This window comes from Felis catus, chromosome B4, assembly GCF_018350175.1.
Source record: "Felis catus isolate Fca126 chromosome B4, F.catus_Fca126_mat1.0, whole genome shotgun sequence".
Classification (NCBI taxonomy): domain Eukaryota; kingdom Metazoa; phylum Chordata; class Mammalia; order Carnivora; family Felidae; genus Felis; species Felis catus.
In genome coordinates this window covers 26,665,264-26,683,848 of record NC_058374.1, presented here as the reverse complement: position 1 = coordinate 26,683,848, position 18,585 = coordinate 26,665,264, and the positions used below count along the sequence as shown (strand labels likewise).

Below are 18,585 nucleotides of genomic sequence, written 5' to 3'. Positions count from 1 at the left end.
TCTAAAATTTTTACTCAGATAGCAATGCAAAGGAATGAGACAAAAGATCTGTTAAAAGGATGCTGCAATACTTAAAGAGGATAATGAGGTCTAGAATTCCCCACAGGAGGAAAAAAAAAGGAAAAGGAAATCAAGGATGCATTCCTAAGCATTAACCGGGGAATAATCAATTTAGGAAGAGATTTTAGGAAAGTAACTATGGAAAATATTGAAACATGCCTAATAAGCAAAAGACACGTGGGCCTGGACACCAAAGGGTAGGATTTACAGAATGAGAAGCAGCAAGGACAGAACATGTCAGGGAATAATAATTGTTCAGTGCAGGCAATGAGATGAAAACAGCAACAGAGAAAGGAAAACCAACATCGTAAGAAATATTATAAAGAAAGAAAAAACTTCAAAAAACTAATGGACTGAAAGGTTTTCAGTGGACTTGTTAAACAAAGAGATCATAAGCAGTTGCAAAAAAATTTTTAAAAAAACCTCAAGTGAGAGAGAAACAGCATAAGGGCAATGGGCTAAATTAAAATTTAAGTAACACTAAAACCTGAAGTTCACAGTGGCACTAGTCACATTTCAAATGTTCCACGAGCACATGTGGCTAGTGGCTACCATATAGATAGCTCAAACATCAAACATTTCAACCATATATTCTATTGAACAGTGGCTAACCTAGATTCTCATTTCCAAATGTGAACACTCAACTATAAACAGCAAACATCCATGGAATTCGGGGCACGCCTGGGTGGCTCAGTCAGTTAAGCTTAGTCTGACTTCGGCTCAGGTCATGGTCTTGTGGTCCATGAGTTCAAGCCCCGCATCAGGCTCTGTGCTGACAGCTTGGAGCCTGGAGCCAGCTTCAGATTCTGTTGTCTGCCTATCTCTCTCTGCCCTTCCCCCGCTCATGCTCTGTCTCTCTCTCTCAAGTATAAACATAAAAAAAAAAAAAAATTAAAAAAAGAAAAAAAAAATTCATGGAGCCCAATAATGTGGAAGAGATGCACTAAACTCAAACAGAAAACCTTATGAGGAAACATTTGACATGGAAAAAAAAATGAAAATATAATTTAAATTCCCAGACTATTTCTATTGAATCAGATTCATAAAATTAAAAGCTATAAAAAAAAAAGTAGATTGTGCAAAATAGAACTTTCAATAGGTAGATGATATGAACACATCTTTAAATATAATTAGTGTGCTGAAATATGCCACGGGAGTGCAATGTATTCTCACTCAAAAAGCATCTGAATAATTGGCGTGCCTGGGTGGCTTAGCTGGTTAAGCATACAGCTTCGGCCCAGGTCATGATCTTGTGGTTTATAAGCTCGAGTCCTGGGTCAGACTCTGTGCTGACACCTTGAAGCCTGGAGTCCACTTCTGATTCTTTGTCTCCCTCTCTCTCTCTGCTACTGCCCCACTCACTCTCTCTCAAAAAAGTAAAAATAGACATTTGACAAAAAAAGTATCCAAATGTCTACTGTTTATCAGAAAAAAGGGAAGTAGAATATAACCAAAAAACATATAACAAGAATTCCGAAAGGTGAGGAGTCAGAAACAATTTTAAAAAGAGGGGGAAAGTAGCAGTAGGAGTAAGGAACAACTCTAAGGGCTCTCTTTAGACTAAAAGAGCCATAAGCAGAAGTATGAAAAAAGACCCCACTTACAAGAGAAGACTGGTGAAGTTTTACATTTTAGGATGAAGAAAAAGAAAAATCTTAAAGGCTCCCAAGCTGGGGGGTAGGAGAATTAAAGTAAAAGACACACATCATAATGGAAAACTACCTATAGATAACAACCAGATTTGAGATCAGACTTCTCATCTGCAACAATGAATGGTAATCGCCAATTTAGAAGTATCTTCAGAAAAGAAAAAAAAAAAAAAGATTTGTATTTAATCTAGCCAAAAGATCATTCTTCTTGTATAAAGACAAAATGAAGACATGCAAAGCTTCACATTACCACTCATAAAAAATATCAGTTATAAATCTCCATGCAAACATATAGAACATGTAAGGCAAAAAATGTTTTTAAAAAATGAGAAGTGAAATCAACTATCATAATAGAAAACTTTCTCATCAGTCAGAAAACAGATCAAAATTAAAATTACTAAGGACTGATATTACATAGTTAGGTGTTACAAAACTAAAGAACTTGATCTGACAGTTCTTTGTACCAAAAAGAAGTAAGATTATTTTCAAACATCCACAAAATATTTAAAATAATTATCCCGAGGTAAGGAAAAAATAATTCTAACAGGCCAAGAAAATTAGAATTTAGCAGAAAGTTAAATAGTAATTTTTAAAATACTGGTTTATAAAATTCATTACACATTTGATTTGAGAGAGAGAGAGAAAGAGAGAGAGGGAGAGAGAGCAAGGGCTAACATGCCCTCAGGAGAAGGGCCAAGGGAGAGAGGGGGAGAGAGAATCTCAAGCAGGCTCCATGCTCAGCCCAGAGCATGACACAGGGTTCCATCCCACGACTCCAGGATCATGACCTGAGCCAAAAACTCAACCAACTGAGCCGTCCAGGTGCCCCAGCATTAAACATTTTTAAAACACACTCCCAAATACTCAGGCTAAAAAAACAGAAAAAAGACAAAACTGGAATCACATCGAGATATGAATAAAAATGTAATCACTCTGCATCAAAAGCTATGCAGTATGAACAAAGCAGTCAAGTTTAGAAAATTTACAAGTTTAAATGTTTTCAATAAACAAAACATCAAAATAAACTATCCAACTGATTCAACTGAAGAAATTAAGGCCAATGAAGAATCCAAAAAAAAAACGAAATAAAAACAGAAAACAAGAGTTCTTTCTCTGTAGCTTGTTTAAAAATACCAATATAAGAAAAGAGTCTTTGGTTAAGTCTGATTCTTGAAAAGTACAGGCTACAATGTTAATACAAAAAAAAGAGAAACTGTTGTTAGATATAAATTTTAAACTTTGTTATCAATACATTTTCTAATAAAATATTAAAGGAAGCAGGGAAAAGGAAATCAGTAACCGCACAAAAAACGTGAGAAGAGCCAAAGTTCTACCACTCGTTAAGGCATTAAGAGCAGAATTTTATAGCAGAATTCAACTACAACTTTCATAAACAGGCAACTCCAATTATTATTTAAGCTGCTTCAAGACACAGAAAAAAAATATTTCTCACCTATTTTAAACAGTGCTTCTCCTCTCACTTCTGGACATAAAGAAATGGGCCACAAAATTAAAAAATAAAATAAAAACTAGCACGTCAGGGCGGCTGGGTGGCTCAGTTGGTTACACATCCAACTTCTGCTCAGGTCACGATCTCACAGTTCCAGAGTTCGAGCTCCGTGTCAGGTTCTGTGCTGACACCTGGGAGCCTGGGGCCTGCTTCAGATTCTGTGTCTCCCTCTCCCTCTGCTCTTCCCCTGCTTGTGCTCTGTCTCTCTCTGTCTCTCTCTCTCAAAAATAAACAAACATTAGGGGGGGGGGAAAAACACTAGCACGTCAAAACCATGAAGACCATGACCAAGAAAAGGTGCATCAACATGAAGAAACATACTGTAGTTTATTATATTAACGAACTGAAGAAAAAAAAAATCATCTCTCTTAACGGCTGCAGAAAAGCAGGAGATTCAAGGTCCATTCCTGACAAATACTTTGGCAAACTAGGAAAAAGAAACCATCTTATTTCGTAAAATACCCACAAAAAAACTAAATGTACTCTTACAGGTGAAACTATAGAAGTATGCCCATTAAAGTCATGAACAAGGATGTTCATTGTCAACACAATAAACATTATTTGTTTTTCGGGTTTTTTTGGTCTTTAAGTTCATTTATTTATTTGGGGGGGGTGGGTGGGTGGGAAAAGGGCAGAGAGAGAGAGAGAGAGAGAGAGGGAGGGAGGGAGAGAAGGGGAGAGAGGGAGAGAGAGAGAGAGAGAGAGAGGGAGGGAGGGAGGGAGAGAAGGGGAGAGAGGGAGAGAAGGGGAGAGAGGGAGGGAGGGAGAGAAGGGGAGAGAGGGAGAGAGGGAGGGAGAGAAGGGGAGAGAGGGAGAGAGGGAGAGAGGGAGAGAGGGAGAGAGGGAGAGAGGGAGAGAGGGAGAGAGGGAGGGAGGGAGGGAGGGAGGGAGGGAGGGAGGGAGGGAAAGAGAATCCCAAGCAGGCTCCATGATCAGCATGGAGCCAGATGCAGGGCTCGACCTCAGAACTGTGAGATCATGATCTGAGGCAAAATTAAGAGTCAGATGCTTAACCAACAGAGCCACCCAGATGCTGTATCAACACAATGAGTATTATCTGGATACCCATCTTTGGCAATAAATATAAAATTAAAAAATAAAAACAAAAAATAAAAAGATTATCCAGGCAGGAAAATATATTTAAGTATATCCTAGATATTTTTGAAAACATGAGGACTGCCCTAATAAGCAGTAAAATATGCTATAAATCTATAATAACTTAAGTGGAACCACATGAAATTGAGGATTCTTTTTTTTACTTACAGAAATAGCAACATCATACAAATTAACCTAATATAAAACTACAGTGAGGGGAAGCAGCTGAAATGTACATCATTTCATCAACACTGCTGTTCTAATTTTAATGAAGAAACAACACATATAATTAGCACAAACTACATATAATGGCTACCTTGCACAGGCCTTTCTCTTTGGATACAGTCCTACTGATTTTGTAAAAATTAAGTAAACCTGTTTTAAAATAGAAAATGTGGGGGGACCTGGGTGGCTCACTTAAGCACCAACTCTTCTTGATCACGGCTCTGGTCATGATCTCACAGTCCGTGGGTCCAAGACAGGCTCGGTACTACTTGGAATTCTGGCTCTCCTGCTCTGCCCCTCCCCAACTCGTGCACACATGCTCTCTCTCAAACAAACATTTAAAAAATAAATTAGGAAATTTAAGATGTTTTTAACTCAACCCATTCTACATTATCAAAAGAGAAATGAGAAGTGTCCACGTGACTGACATTTTGATGTTTCCCATATTAGTAAAATTCCAGAAAGGCCATAAAAGCAACCAAAGTAACCCAATAACACATGTCCAAAATCTAACTTTCTAGGCCTCACTCCTATATGAATAAAACTAGTTGTTTCTTGGATTCACCCAGACTATCAGGTTCAAGCTTGAGCTGTTCTTTAGCATTTCTAACCATTTTGATGTCAAAAGTATTCATACGGACCGCAATTCTCTTTAAATTCTACTTCCACTATCTTAACCCAAATCCTAATTACCTCAAATCTACAGTACGACAAGCAATGCTAGTAACATAAGGCTTTATATAACCAAAACTTAGCTAATGTACCCCCAAATCAGCAAAGGACAATTTCAAATCCTAAATGTATAATGTGCCAATGTACAAGGGCATGGGGGGGACAAACTAGTGAACGGTATATAATCCCCTCACTGTGCTAATAACATGTGCTGACAAAGTTAAGTTTTGAACAGTTAGGAGTCACAGCTCCAGTAGTTCTGCTCTAGACTGACCATACTTAAGTCTTTCCACGAACTATGGAAATGAAAATCAACTAATGGATTTAAACACAGAAATACTAAAATGACTGCTGCATTCTGAAACCTGTTCTTCCCAAGACATCAAGAACATCCCAAAATTATGAGTCCGTGTCAGGGACTCACCCACTCCTTTTCAAGGTAGTAATAAAACTGGCCCAAATCAAAGGGGAGACTCTGAGGGGCTAAGCACTTTTTCCTCTTTCTCCAAAATAATCGACATTGACATTTAGCAGTTATATAAAAGACGAACTATCATAGTTATACAAAAATATAAAATTAAGGTTTACAAAGTATAGCTCTGCTTTGTGACTTTAACATTTTTAATAGTTTAAACGTCCCATGATAAATGAGACTCGGATATTTATGCATACAATACTATATATACAAATGCTTTAAAACCCTGAGAGGAAACCAAAAAAAACGGCATAAAAGAAATTGGACCAAACCACCACAGAAAAGGCAACAGGCAGTATATTAGGTGAAGAAACTTTACCATGATCCTCTCCCTCATATGAGCCAAAATATTTCAAAACACCGCATTTTGCTAGCATTGCGTTTTGGCTACCAAAAACAACTAACTCTATTCAGACAGCACAGGTCAGAATCTTTCAGAAGAAGCCAACATGTGTCACGCTCTTCTGGTATACTGTCACATGATTCAAAAGTAACGAAAGATTAAACAAAAGACTAACGCTAAGTAAATATACCAGCCACACTCAGATCCTAAGTTTCTTTTAAAATGCACTTATTCCCAAAAGTCAATTTTAAGAAAACGATTTATGAACACCTGAAGTCAGCCAGAGTACGCCAACAGGCGAAACCTGTTTCTCAAACAAAAACTAAAAGAAGTTCACCATTCAACGGTCTCACGACAATGTGAACGCACAGGGACGGTGTGGGTGGGTGGCGGCAGAGGACATGGAGTATCAAGGACAGTTTCACCTCATGCAGTGATAGTGGCTCCTGGTACCACCCCAGTAGCTTAGCAGCCTGCCCAGTCACTGATACTGGTTAGAAACTTGTCTATCGTCCAGCACGAATTCTACAGTAGGGCATCAGATGTATGTGCCACAGAACACTAGGTTAGGTATTTAACGTATAACTACAAAGAAATTGTACTATTTATAAATTAGGAAAGATTAAAGAGAAGAAAATTCTTTAAAACTCAAGGTAACACGTTAACGTTATGATTTGGCAAATAACCACCCTAACTTCTAGATTCCTGAATCTCGCTCAGAGTTCCTCCTCCTCTTACATGTACTCTCTCTAGACCTGCACTTTATAAATAAATTAAATTCATGTTTATTTAAAAATTCAGTTTTCTAGGCTACATCCTAGAAACTGCTCTGATTTATAGTAATTCAGAGGCAGTCAAGGAACTTGTAGCTTTAAGTTTCTCAGGTGATTCTAATAAGCAGCCACATCTGAAGGAAATTATCCTTACATCTATCCTAAAAACCTTAAACTGCGAAGTCCTGGGTAGGAGCAGGTACCAAGTTAGAATTGCCGTGTCGTGTCGCCCCGCCCCCGACACGGCTCTCACTTGCCAGGCTCCTCAGTCGGCAACTAAAATATCTAGTATCTTCCTTCCTGACTCTAAAGAAAGCAGTAGCCTGAGACCTACACCTGCTGATCTACCACTAACTTAGTGACAGGAATACGAGTAAACCTAATCATTTAGGGTGCCACAGTCAAGGCACTCACCTAACTGCTTGGAAGTGTTTTAGATACATAAAAGGCACAACAATCCTAGGGGAACAGGACACAAAAATTCAGAGTATGTAGTGTGCCTAACATCACCTAGCTACAAGTATCAGAGCCTAGACTTAAAACACTAATCTAACTGAAAGAAGACTTCAATCTATTAGGTAAGGATAAAAGATAAATATGCATATTCTCTAAGAACTAAAAAGTATTCCTGATCAGTCCTCTGAGACTGATACCATCAACACCAAGTGTCCACTGAATCCACTACACAAATCTTAAATACAAGCCCCCAAAAAGGGCATAAAAGAATACGGAATATGAAACCATTTTAATAAAAATTCTGGAAAAGCTACCTGTGGAACCCTACTGATATTTTATGACATAAAAATGTATACCGTGAAAACTGATTAACTCCAAGTGACAGCATTTAAGGCAATTTTATTTTCCCCCATTCTCCACATTTCCTAATTCTTCTATCACAAACGGGTCCTAACAGAGAAAAATTTTAGTACAGGAGCACTCTATGGCTCAAGGATTCATCAACTCTAACCATACCTTGCATTTTACGTGATATTTCAATCATCAGGCATATGAAAAATTTCTTTAGTGGGGCGCCTGGGTGGCTTGGTCGGTTAAGTGGCCGACTTCGGCTCAGGTCATGATCTCACGGTCCGTGAGTTCGAGCCCCGCGTCGGGCTCTGTGCTGACAGCTCAGAGCCTGGAGCCTGTTTCAGATTCTGTGTCTCCCTCTCTCTTTGCCCCTCCCCTGTTCATGCTGTCTCTCTCGGTCTCAAAAATAAATGTTAAAAAAAAAAAAAATTAAAAAAAAAAGAAAAATTTCTTTAGAGAAATAGGAGTATGTGAAGCTAGATCATTCAACAGAATGATCATATTCTGCAGAATATGGAGAATATGTGTTGTCCAATTCAGTAGCCAATAATCACATGTGGCAAGTAAGCACATGAAATGTGGCTAGTCCAAACTGAAATGTGCTACAGGTGTAAAATACTGGATTTCAAAGACTTCACACAAAAATAGGAATGTAAAGAATCTTAAGTGTTTTTAAAATATCAAGTACATGTTGAAATAATAATATTCTGGACAAATTAGTTTATAAAATATACTAAAATTAATCGTACTTTACTTTTACTTCATTATGACTATTAGAAAACTATACGTGGGATTTGCATTTGTGGCTCACAATCTTCTTCCACTGGACAGAGCTGCTGTAGATCCATTACTCACACACAGCCAGCAACAGGGGCACCATGTGGGATCTTGTTAAAAAGACAGAGCCTTGGAACCAACCCCAGCACTACTTAACTAGAATATGCATTTTAGCAAGATCCCAAGGTGATTACTATACACATTGAAGTTTGAGAAGCACTGTTTCAGAAAACTGGAATATTCATTTCCCTTAAATTATACTGACAATCCCACTACTATTCTATCTACCCATTTACTGAAATGTTATAAGGTGTCAGGCACTGTTCTAAGCCATAGGAATACAAGTTAACAAAACAAACTCACTCTCTGTTATAGAGCGTATTCCACAGAAGATAAGCAAAAATAAACTAAAATACAGTTAGTTCTGCTATTAACACTTATTTTGAAAACACAAATTTGTCCCAGCACTATTGATAAATCAGGAAATTATTTGAGCATAACAAATTTACCACTTGAGTGGTTTCACCTATGAAAAACACTAACTGCACCCAGCTGAACCAAGCTACACAGGAATTCACAAGCACACCCCAAACATCTGCCAGCTACCTCGGTTCATCCTGCCAGTAGGAGTCTTTCTTATCCATCCACAATTTGTGTTAACAACTTTACGAGGGTTATTTCAGGTAACCCTCTTCCCATCAATTCACAATAACTCACAATCTGCAACCCTTTCACTTCCACAAGCTAACTCCAGGTCTTTGTCAAAGTACCATATGTACTGCACTATTAATGGACTCCTTAACCATTTAATGTTATGCTAGGATTTGTTAGATTTCTATCTTTTTAATGTGCCCCTAACCACATTTTTCCCGTAGGTCCTGTGGTGCTATTTTGCATAGCATGAAACCTTTCAGGAACACATGTCATGTTATAGCAGAATGACTGTAAATAAATAACATCAAGTCATGTTAAATACGAGCAAGGAACAAAGCAATGAAAAGGATAAACAGTGCTGGGGATGGCTGTTTCAGAGCGACCAGGAACAAACACTAGGGAAGGCCTCTGGGAGAGGGTGCCATTTAAGCACATTATTCAGTGAAAGCGCACCAGGAGGACATACAGAAAGATGAACGTCCCAGAGAGGAGGAGCATAACATGCAGTATCCTTGAGATAAGAACGAACTTCTTCCTGTAAGGCCAGAATGGAGAAGCACAAACAAGGGGAAAGAGTGGTAGGTGAAGAGGCTGAAGAAACTCAGACACCAGATTACACAGAGTATTTTCATATAGGCCTTGTAAGTAACAGAGAGTCACTGGAGGGTTCTGAGCAAGAGTGATGTGATCTGACCAGTATTTTAGTGGACCACTCTGGACTGTGGGGGGAAATGATTGTGTGAAGCAAAAAGAACACCATTCAGCAGGCTCTTACACAGTCCCGGTAAGAGAAGATAGTAGCTAGGAGTATAATGGTTGCATTTTAACTACTAAAAAGTGGTTATAAGTGCAATCCAAGTGAAGTATTTAGGCTACTATTAATTATTGAAACTGGAAAGCAAGTTTTTAGCACTATATGAAACCTTAGCTTGATCTTCAAATTATATTTCTAAGAACAACCACTTAAACAGGAATAATCCTCATCAGCCTGTTTCACAAAGAGTTGTTAAAGAATGAGATGAGAAACAATGTAAAAGAGCTTTCAAAATTATGATTTATCACATAAATCATAAATGGAAAGGAGACTCTTCTTAGGATACATTTGCAAGACCTAAGTAACTGGTTTTGAAATGATTAACAAAGAGTTATCTCCAGTTCTTAGGACAGAATCCCAGAAGCGGAATAGTCCCACTTATAGAATGAGAGTCCCACTTACAGAAACCCTGTAAAGATGCCCCAGCTCATTGTTATCTTTACTCTTTCAAGCATAACATGATAAACTACATACACCACAACCATTCTGCACAACAGAAGAAGCAGATGCTTAACAGAGACAATCTAGAATAAGTTTCCTGTGAATTATGGACCAAAAATCCTAAATATGTTACACCAAAAACTTTAAATATATCTTACACAACTAAAAAACATTTTGTTCAATCAAGACAGCCTTTAAATATCAAAGCAAAAACTCTGGTCAACTTTCACATTAAAACTCTTTCTAAAACTAAAACATTGACGTGATAACTTGGTCTAGAACTACACACATATATTGTACCAATGTCAATGTCATGGTTTTGATAATGTACTAAATTAGGTATGATGTAACCACAGGGGATGCTGGGTGAAAGCATTAAGAGGATACAAGCAAACTGACTTTAAATTAATTTGTGCTATAGTAAACACCCACCAAATAAGCTTTCAATATGCTTAAATGTTTCATCTGAGAGTGTGAACAATCTACCAGAGTATAGAGGACCAATTTCTAGAGTCCACTATTCAATTTTACACAAGTAAATTTTCCCTCATTTGTAGAACTGTAAAACAGGGATGCTATCTGTTCTACCTCCCAAGAGCAACATGAGGATCAAATTAAACTGTTTATTTTTATAATACTTTCTAGCATTATAAATGCAAAGCATACTTCCTTTCTATTCAAAACAAAGTTATCTGAGTTAACTATAAGGCCATGTTACACAAGTACCAGTCTATCATCCAACATGAAAAGCTTCAAACGTTACTAAAGTATATTTTAAAAACTATAAAAGTACCCATTATCCCCAAATAGTTTCTACTGAACAATTTCAAATGTTAAAGTATCCTTCGTTTGAAAATTAGATGAAAATACATTTCTGAATATCTCCAAATATATAGCTAAATGACAAAACAAGATAAAAGCTTTCACTATGCAGCTAAAAACTTTAAAATCTTTAGAACAATAATTACTAAACCACTAAGGGTACTTTACTTTGTACTCAAAAGATACTTGAATGCTAACTAAAAAGCTATGCAAATTCAATGAAGTCCAACAAATCAGAAAACCAATAAAGATTATTCTGCTATCAGTCAATTGAGCTGTCTCCCCAGAAAAGAGGTTTCTAAAAAGTATTCCAAATGTATCTTGTAAGTTTCTTAACAGTTAATTCTGAGAAGAATAGTATGAAAAATGGAACAACTCCCATGAGGCTGAAGTTTTGTGGAACAGCTTTCCAGAATCCTTGTAAAGATACCTTTCCCTCCTAAACTCATCTGTACTATTATCATTCTTAAATTTAGTTACTTGGTAAAATAATCATTTGAAACTCGTTCTCCAGAAAAAATACTTTCATAACCAAACAGAAAGTGTTTTTAAAATTCCACGAAAATACAAATTTAACCTGAATTGTATGCTCATACTTCTAAGGTCTGGATGTCAGCTGCACTTTTAAAACATGTCTAAGCTATAAAAAAAAAAAACAAAAAAAAAAAAACCCCTTAAGATTCTTGTTTTTGGTTATTTTTAAACAAAACATTTTAAACAAAAGACTGCTTTGCAAATAAATCACAGAATACATAAAAAATAGCTTGATTCACGAAGTTAAAACATTATACTCTCACAGAACTTCCCTTTACTTACAATAAACCACATTCCCTTTAATAAGTCCTAAAGGACAAAATTTAACTCTTAACTGCACATATTATGTTGCAGTCAGTCTTTTAGCTAAGGATTTCTAGGACAAACAATCCGATAGACAATCCTTCTCAATAATTGCTTTCTTACTTTTCATGGTAAATTACTTAAAGTCATTTTATACAACTGAACTGGCACTTTTCAAGGAAATCCAAGGTGCTATAGAAGACATCTAGTAATTACTGTAAAAAATATGTTGCGATGTGGATAGATGCCAGTAAAATCCAATCTCGGAAAAACAACAAACACATTTTGTAAGTTTCACATCTGTTTGTTTTGTAAGATGCAAGTTACAAAGCATAGCACACAGGCTTTTACGTTATTAGGTATTTACTAAACTCATTAGATTTTTTTAAAACACTAAAATGAAAACACATCTGATATTAAATCAATTAACAATGTAGTAACCCGTTCTTATATCAAGTTGTTACTTAACACATGGGCAGAGAACCCAACTCACTTCCATCTGACTTTGGGTAATGGCTTTGTGTTTAAATAGACAAATACCTATCTATGTACAGATATCTATACATAAATGTATATTTAAAAATTAAAATCTAAAAGATACAAATGTTTGTAATAAGATGATACTTATACACTTTGAAAAACTCCATTTCAAACACGTATCAGCAATCAAGGCAAACACCTGGAGTCAATGTATAATGACAAAATAAGTATTAAAATGAGAAAATGACTTCATATCTTTAAAAGAATGGACACCAAATCTGCACTCCAAACTTCAGAACAGAGCTTCTATTAGTTAAAGTCTCCAGAGGAAGACAGATAAGCAGCTAAAAAGCAAATCAGAAAGTGGGGCCTAACTCGGCAAATGACTATCAGAAAAACAAGGAAGTTTCTTACAAATGGAAGAATCAGCAAAAAGATGCAAAGAAAGAAAACTAAAAGCCTAGAAAAGGTATCTGGAATTCATATAAGAAATAAAATTAAAATAAAAATGAAGAAAAAAGGAGTACAGAGAAAGTAAGCAGTTAAGCTAAAACCACCACTAGCTGACAAGAGTCAGTCTTCCAAACTTGTTTCCAGGACAGGATCACATTTTATCTTTACTTCCAGGAATACAACACAATTGTTGCCCCATGTTTGTTGAATAAGTAACAGAATGGTCTTGGGATTATTTCACCTATAAAGGAATTATCAGGTACAGTTAACTATAAATGTTTGAAAGCATTTACAGAACTTTCCTAGAGTACCTAAACTGACTTCTTCCTGGATTTAGAAATTGATGATACATTAAACGAGATCACAATCACTAAAAGAGAACCCAAGATACTTATCCATAAGGAGATGAAGTGCCACATCCTATTTTGTCACAATCACCAAAATTTGAAAAATAAAGCACAGTACAATGCAAACAGTACCTGCCTTCCAAGAGCTAACGTTTAAGATGAAATCCACTACATAAGAGTGATTGAGAATGGTATCATCTCAGACTGTACATAACACTAGGGAAAATTTATCCACAAAATTAAAAATATTAATAGTTTAAGTAATTTTGCCATCAAAGAACTTCTAACACTTAATAACCAAACCCACCTGCTACTGGTTACTTACAAACAAAAATATAGTTTATCTGCATAAGTAGCACAGAACTACAGCTATGTTCATCAGAACTATATTCACCTCCCATCCAATAACCATCTAAATTCTTCCATCTCAACACAATCTGACCATCTCCTGACCATCGCTAATTTCCTCAACCCAGTAACTATGTACAGAGGAGACCCATGTTTCCGAGTTATCTGAGCACACTGAACAAAGCAGTTCTCCATCCCAAGAGGCAAAAAAGACCAGAAGATGCAGGATATTTTTTAAAAGAAGTATTGAGAAGGTAGTTGGCAGTCAGAGGCAGAAAGCCACATGGCACTCGAGTTTCCTTAGTAGCTTCTAAAAGCACAATCACTGTTGAATATTTGTATATCAAACATGTTACCTGTTGAGAAATTTTATAGTGGGGGAAAAACCATGTTTTAATCACCTTAGTGAAATCGGTTTGTTGCTCAATACATGCTTTAGACATGAAATTGCATTTTTTGATAAATTCTGGGCAAATTAAATCTGAAGTTACTGAATTTACTTTTTCTTAGCCTCCCACCACAATGAACTTAAGATGAGGTAAGGTAGTAACTTAAGGGTAACAGCACTATACAAAAGAAATGAGGCATACTTTTAAAAAGTTGAATATTTGTACGAACACAGCATAGAAATTACATTAATAAGACCCTGGAGAATACAGAAAGTAACATTTTAAGTCCTTACAACAGAAACCCGTAAGAATTTTATAATCACAAGTGGTTTTTTCAACCTGTAAACCATCTCAAAAACCCTACTGAACTTTTAAATTCATAATGTATCAGTAGGAAATACATTTGAACTCCTTATAAAAGTAAATGAAGCAGCAATAAAAATTTTAAACTGAGCCAAATAAACTGAAATCTTTACTTGAAAAGGTGAAAATTCCTTCCTTGGAAAAATGTTCTGCATTTCTCTCATCATTAATAAAGCATTTGATAGGTTATATTCATAAAGGCATTCTCTTATTACATGCCATTGGTATCCATTTTAAGATGCTCCTCAGATCAGCACCTTACTTCTGTAGTGACTTGTTTAGGGATTAATTGATGGAAATAAAATATTTTGATGACACAACCATATGGTCATGTCCACAGGCTGGAAATATCACTGCTACCTATTGTTTTACACAGAGCTATTGTTAAATATATGTGGAAGTTTCATTTAAAAAGCTACTCACCACCATCCCTCTCTCTAACTCTGTGAATATGCACATTTTTGGCCTTACTGTGACCTGTGCTGTCACTATATTTGTTTTCAGGACTATCAGATCTCCGCAACATTTTATTTGGTGGTGAAGGATCTGCGGCGTCTCGCATTTTTTCATGTCTGTGATCACCACTACTGGGGTGACTCTTCGATGAATACTTAAGTGCCTGTAAAACATCACCCCCCCAAAAAAAAGAGAGAAAGAATTGAAACTTTAAACTTAACAATAAACCAAATCAATTTTAGCATATGGCGTATTAACTTCAGTTTCGTGAACTTTTATCAATAAAATTTCCATTTTCAATTCTGCCTCTAAGTTATTCAGACAAGACTTAAATGCCCCAGAGTTATGATAAGGCTCCTCATACAAATCATGTTCAAAAAAGGAAACAAAAAAACACTTCATTAAATATACTGTAAATACCAGAAACCAAACACCTTGGTACATTAATTCCATAGTAAGTTTTTCTGCAAATTACAAAGTTTAGCCCAAAGTAGAAACTCATGTACTAGTTCCATCGTCTGTGATCTTGTATACTAGTGTAATCTTGTGTTCTACAACTGATAGGCATAAATAAGCAGAACCAGGTTTCTGAAAACCTACAAAAAAAGCATCAGGTTCTCCAGCTTTCTGCTTCAAATAAAAAATTTCAGGCCTAACTTACCTACTCTTGCAGGTGTGGAAAAATAATTTTAAGGTATAAAAACATTGGTCAATACTTCCTATTTCCTAACATAACTTAATGGAACTCCCTCAGAAAAATGGTTCAGTTTTATTCTAACACATATTTAAGACAACCATAATGGACCAGTCTTTCACAGTGTGTAATTACAATGTTTCAGAGGAGCAGATTCAAGAGAGTTTAATCTCTTGACTATCCAAAGGTAATGAACAACGATTTTACACTTCAAGGGACCTAAGGCTTTTAACTTGAGCTTTAACAACTCTGGCTAGCCAGTAACAGAACTATCAGCTTAGAAACCCCTTTAAGCGATTAAATGTACTAAGCAGAATGTATTTACTTCTGGTGTCATCTGATAGTTACCGTTTATGAGATTCTTCCCCCTCAAAACAGGGCCCACTTCTATAATTTTTAAAAACTTGATATGCAGAAACCGCAGTAACAAAAAGGAACCTTACATACCTAGAGCCATGTATATTAGAATGAATTATCCAAGTATCCAAAGATCTCAATTCGTACAAAGAGAAAAGCACTATCTCTCACTAGTAAGGCAATTCCTTGCGCCAAAACCATTCAAACGGGGAGGAGATAGTTTAGGACATACTAAGAGCTGCAGATCAATTAATCATTTCTTCCTAGGCCCTCCTAATTTAAATATCATTACGTTATTTTTAGTGCCCAAATACAATAAATAAATACTGCTTAGAAGTCACCTATCACCTCATCCCATCGATCGAGTCAGGTCCTTCCTGGCTAGGAATATTTTTCCAAAAAAAAAAAAAAAAAAAAAAAAAAAAAAAAGAAAGAAAAAGAAAAAACAAACCCTGAACTTCCTCCAGTCACCTGTCAAAATAAGTCACTCAACGTTGCTGGAGAGCGCTAATAGCACCAAACACGAATTTTAAGGGGACCCGCGGTGCTAGTTTCAGATTTGTTGCACCGAAGGGCCTGTAGCGACTTCTGAAGCCTGCGCTCGAGTAGCAGTTCCTCCCTTCCCCCTCCGTCCCCCCACCCACCCCTCCACCCCGGCCTCGGCTGGTACCTGGTAAGGCTGCGAGTCCCCCCTCCGGTCGTGACAGCTGAAAAACAGGAAGAGAGACGGCGATATGAGACACCTCGGGCGGGGAGGAAGAAAACGGGTGCCCCCCCAGCGCCCCTCCCCGCGGGAGACCTACCTAACGTACCGGCAACGAACACACACACACACACACACACACACACACACACACACGACTCAAAGGCGGTAACGAGGGCGAAACGCCGCGAACCCGGCCCTCCGCTGCCTCCACACTCACTCAGTCCTCGCCTGCTCGCGCGGCTGCTCCTCCTCCCCAGCCCGATCCGGATCAGGGTTAACAACAAAAATGGCGGCTCAGCCAGCACCAGATAAGGAGGAACAGCCCCCCCCCCCTCCCCGCGCCGCCGCCGCCGCCGCCACCGCCCCCCGCCCGCGCTGCGGCCCGGCCCGAAACGAAAAGACAATTTACCCATCACTGAGTCTCTGCTGTTTCCTCGCATACATTACCATCAATGCCCGGCCTGTGAGTGTGTGTCGGGGGAGGGGGAGAGCGGCCGCGAGAGGCGGGCGGGCGGGCGCGCAGGCGGCGGGCGGGCGGCAGCACCGGCACCAGGGCCCGGCGCGCCCTCGGCGACTCTCAGCACCTCCCCGTTAGTGGCGCCGGCGTTCCCGGGCCATCTCCCTCCGCCGACACCACGCTCACTCTCAGCCCGGGCAGCGGCGCCAACTACACGGCGGCAGCGGCGAACCGGGGGGAGGGGGCAAGAAGACGCGTCCGGCTCAGCCCCGCGGAGAGCTACCGCCTCCTCCGCCTTCTCCTCCTCCTGCTCCGCCGCCTCCTCCCCTCCTCCCCCCGTCGCCGCCGCTGCCTGGTCCTTCTCCTCCGCCTCCTGCCGCCGCCGCCGCCGCCGCCGCCGCCGCTGGTGCCGCCGCTGCCGCTCCACCAACTACATCCGGGCAACTCGGACGCCGCGGCCTTCGGAAAACCTCGGCAGTTTCCGCCGCGCCCCTCCTCTCCCACCCTCTGCCTGCCTCCCCGCCCCGCGCGGCTCCGGAACGCCGCCTTCGGCAAACCTCGGCCCGCCCCGGCCTTCCTCTTCCTCTGAGGCCTGGCTCGCCTCCTCGCTACCCGGCAGGTCTTTCCGGTTGCCGCTTCTTTTCCTCACACGCAAATCTGGCCGCTGCCGTTCCAGTTTAGGGATAGTCCCGCTCGGGGACCCGCTCGAGGCTGTTCCCGGGGGCTCCGGGATGCGCGGGGAGGGAGCCGCCTTCGGGAGGAGGACGGTGGGGCGCGAGAGAAGCCATCGCGGACTAAATAAAGGAGTCTGCGGCTGCTGCGCGTGCGCCCAGAAGCGCGGGGGTGGGCGGGTGCCCTTGAGTGAGCTCTTCGGCCGCCGGCCCCCGCCCCTTCGGGCTCCGGCGGGGTGGTCGGACCCCCCCCCCCACTCCCCGGTTAGGCGGCGGGCGGACGGTTACCAAGGAGCTTCCTCGGTTGGCAACGACAGCAGCCGCCCTCGGGGAGGTGGGGAGCGTGCCGCTGCTCCCTTTGGCCCGCTCCCGGGAGCCGGAACCCGGGCCTGGGCACCTGCCTCAGACCGGAAGCCGGGCGCGCGGCCGGCCTTCGGTGGGCAGGGGTTGCGCGGAGCTCGCCCGTCGACGCGCTAGAAGTAAGTGTCACCCCCGGAGGCGTGCAGGAAAGCGAGCTTGCCGGGCGAGGAAAGACGCAGGCGTTACGGGGTGTCGTACAGAATGCGGGAGGACCGGGCGCCCCAGCGGCTGTAAGGCGAAGGTGCCCGGTTCGAGGAGGGAGCGCGCGCGCGCGCGCGCGCGGCTCGGGGCAGTGAATTAAAACCGAAACTGATCTGGAGCGGGATGGGTTCCAGGGGAAAAGGGTTGACCCGCTTCATCCTTGAGGAGTATTTTCCGTCCGCGGCAGTGTCCTCCCCACCCTCACCTTTATTTCCCATTTTTCTCTTCTAGTTCCTCTTTGTCCTTGAAGTCCTTTGGTGAAAGAAAATTCATTCGAACGTTCTGCATGTGAATAAAGGCATAGGGGGTGCTAAATGGAGTTGCTACAAATTGAATTTTATAAACCGCT

The 18,585-nt window shown here is 40.0% G+C and overlaps 1 protein-coding gene across 11 annotated transcripts in view; it reads right to left on the bottom strand.

Moving 5' to 3' along the window:
- The window catches only part of WAC (WW domain containing adaptor with coiled-coil), an 87,801-nt gene extending 69,584 nt beyond the window's left edge, over positions 1–18,217 (bottom strand). For 2 of the 11 annotated variants that reach the window (XM_023256480.2, XM_023256488.2), the window contains exons 1-3: positions 16,957–17,421; positions 16,512–16,548; positions 14,758–14,971 (exon numbers count right to left, since the gene is read on the bottom strand). In XM_023256480.2, the coding sequence (XP_023112248.1) occupies positions 14,758–14,971; positions 16,512–16,548; positions 16,957–16,997 (292 nt within the window). In that variant the 5' untranslated portion in view covers positions 16,998–17,421. Of the gene's footprint in view, positions 1–14,757; positions 14,972–16,511; positions 16,549–16,764; positions 16,852–16,956; positions 17,423–17,561; positions 17,857–17,963 lie in introns of those variants that run through there. The other 9 variants (XM_023256485.2, XM_023256486.2, XM_023256484.2 and 6 more) reach the window with 9 other exon arrangements.
- Between the last annotated feature and the right edge of the window lie 368 nt (positions 18,218–18,585).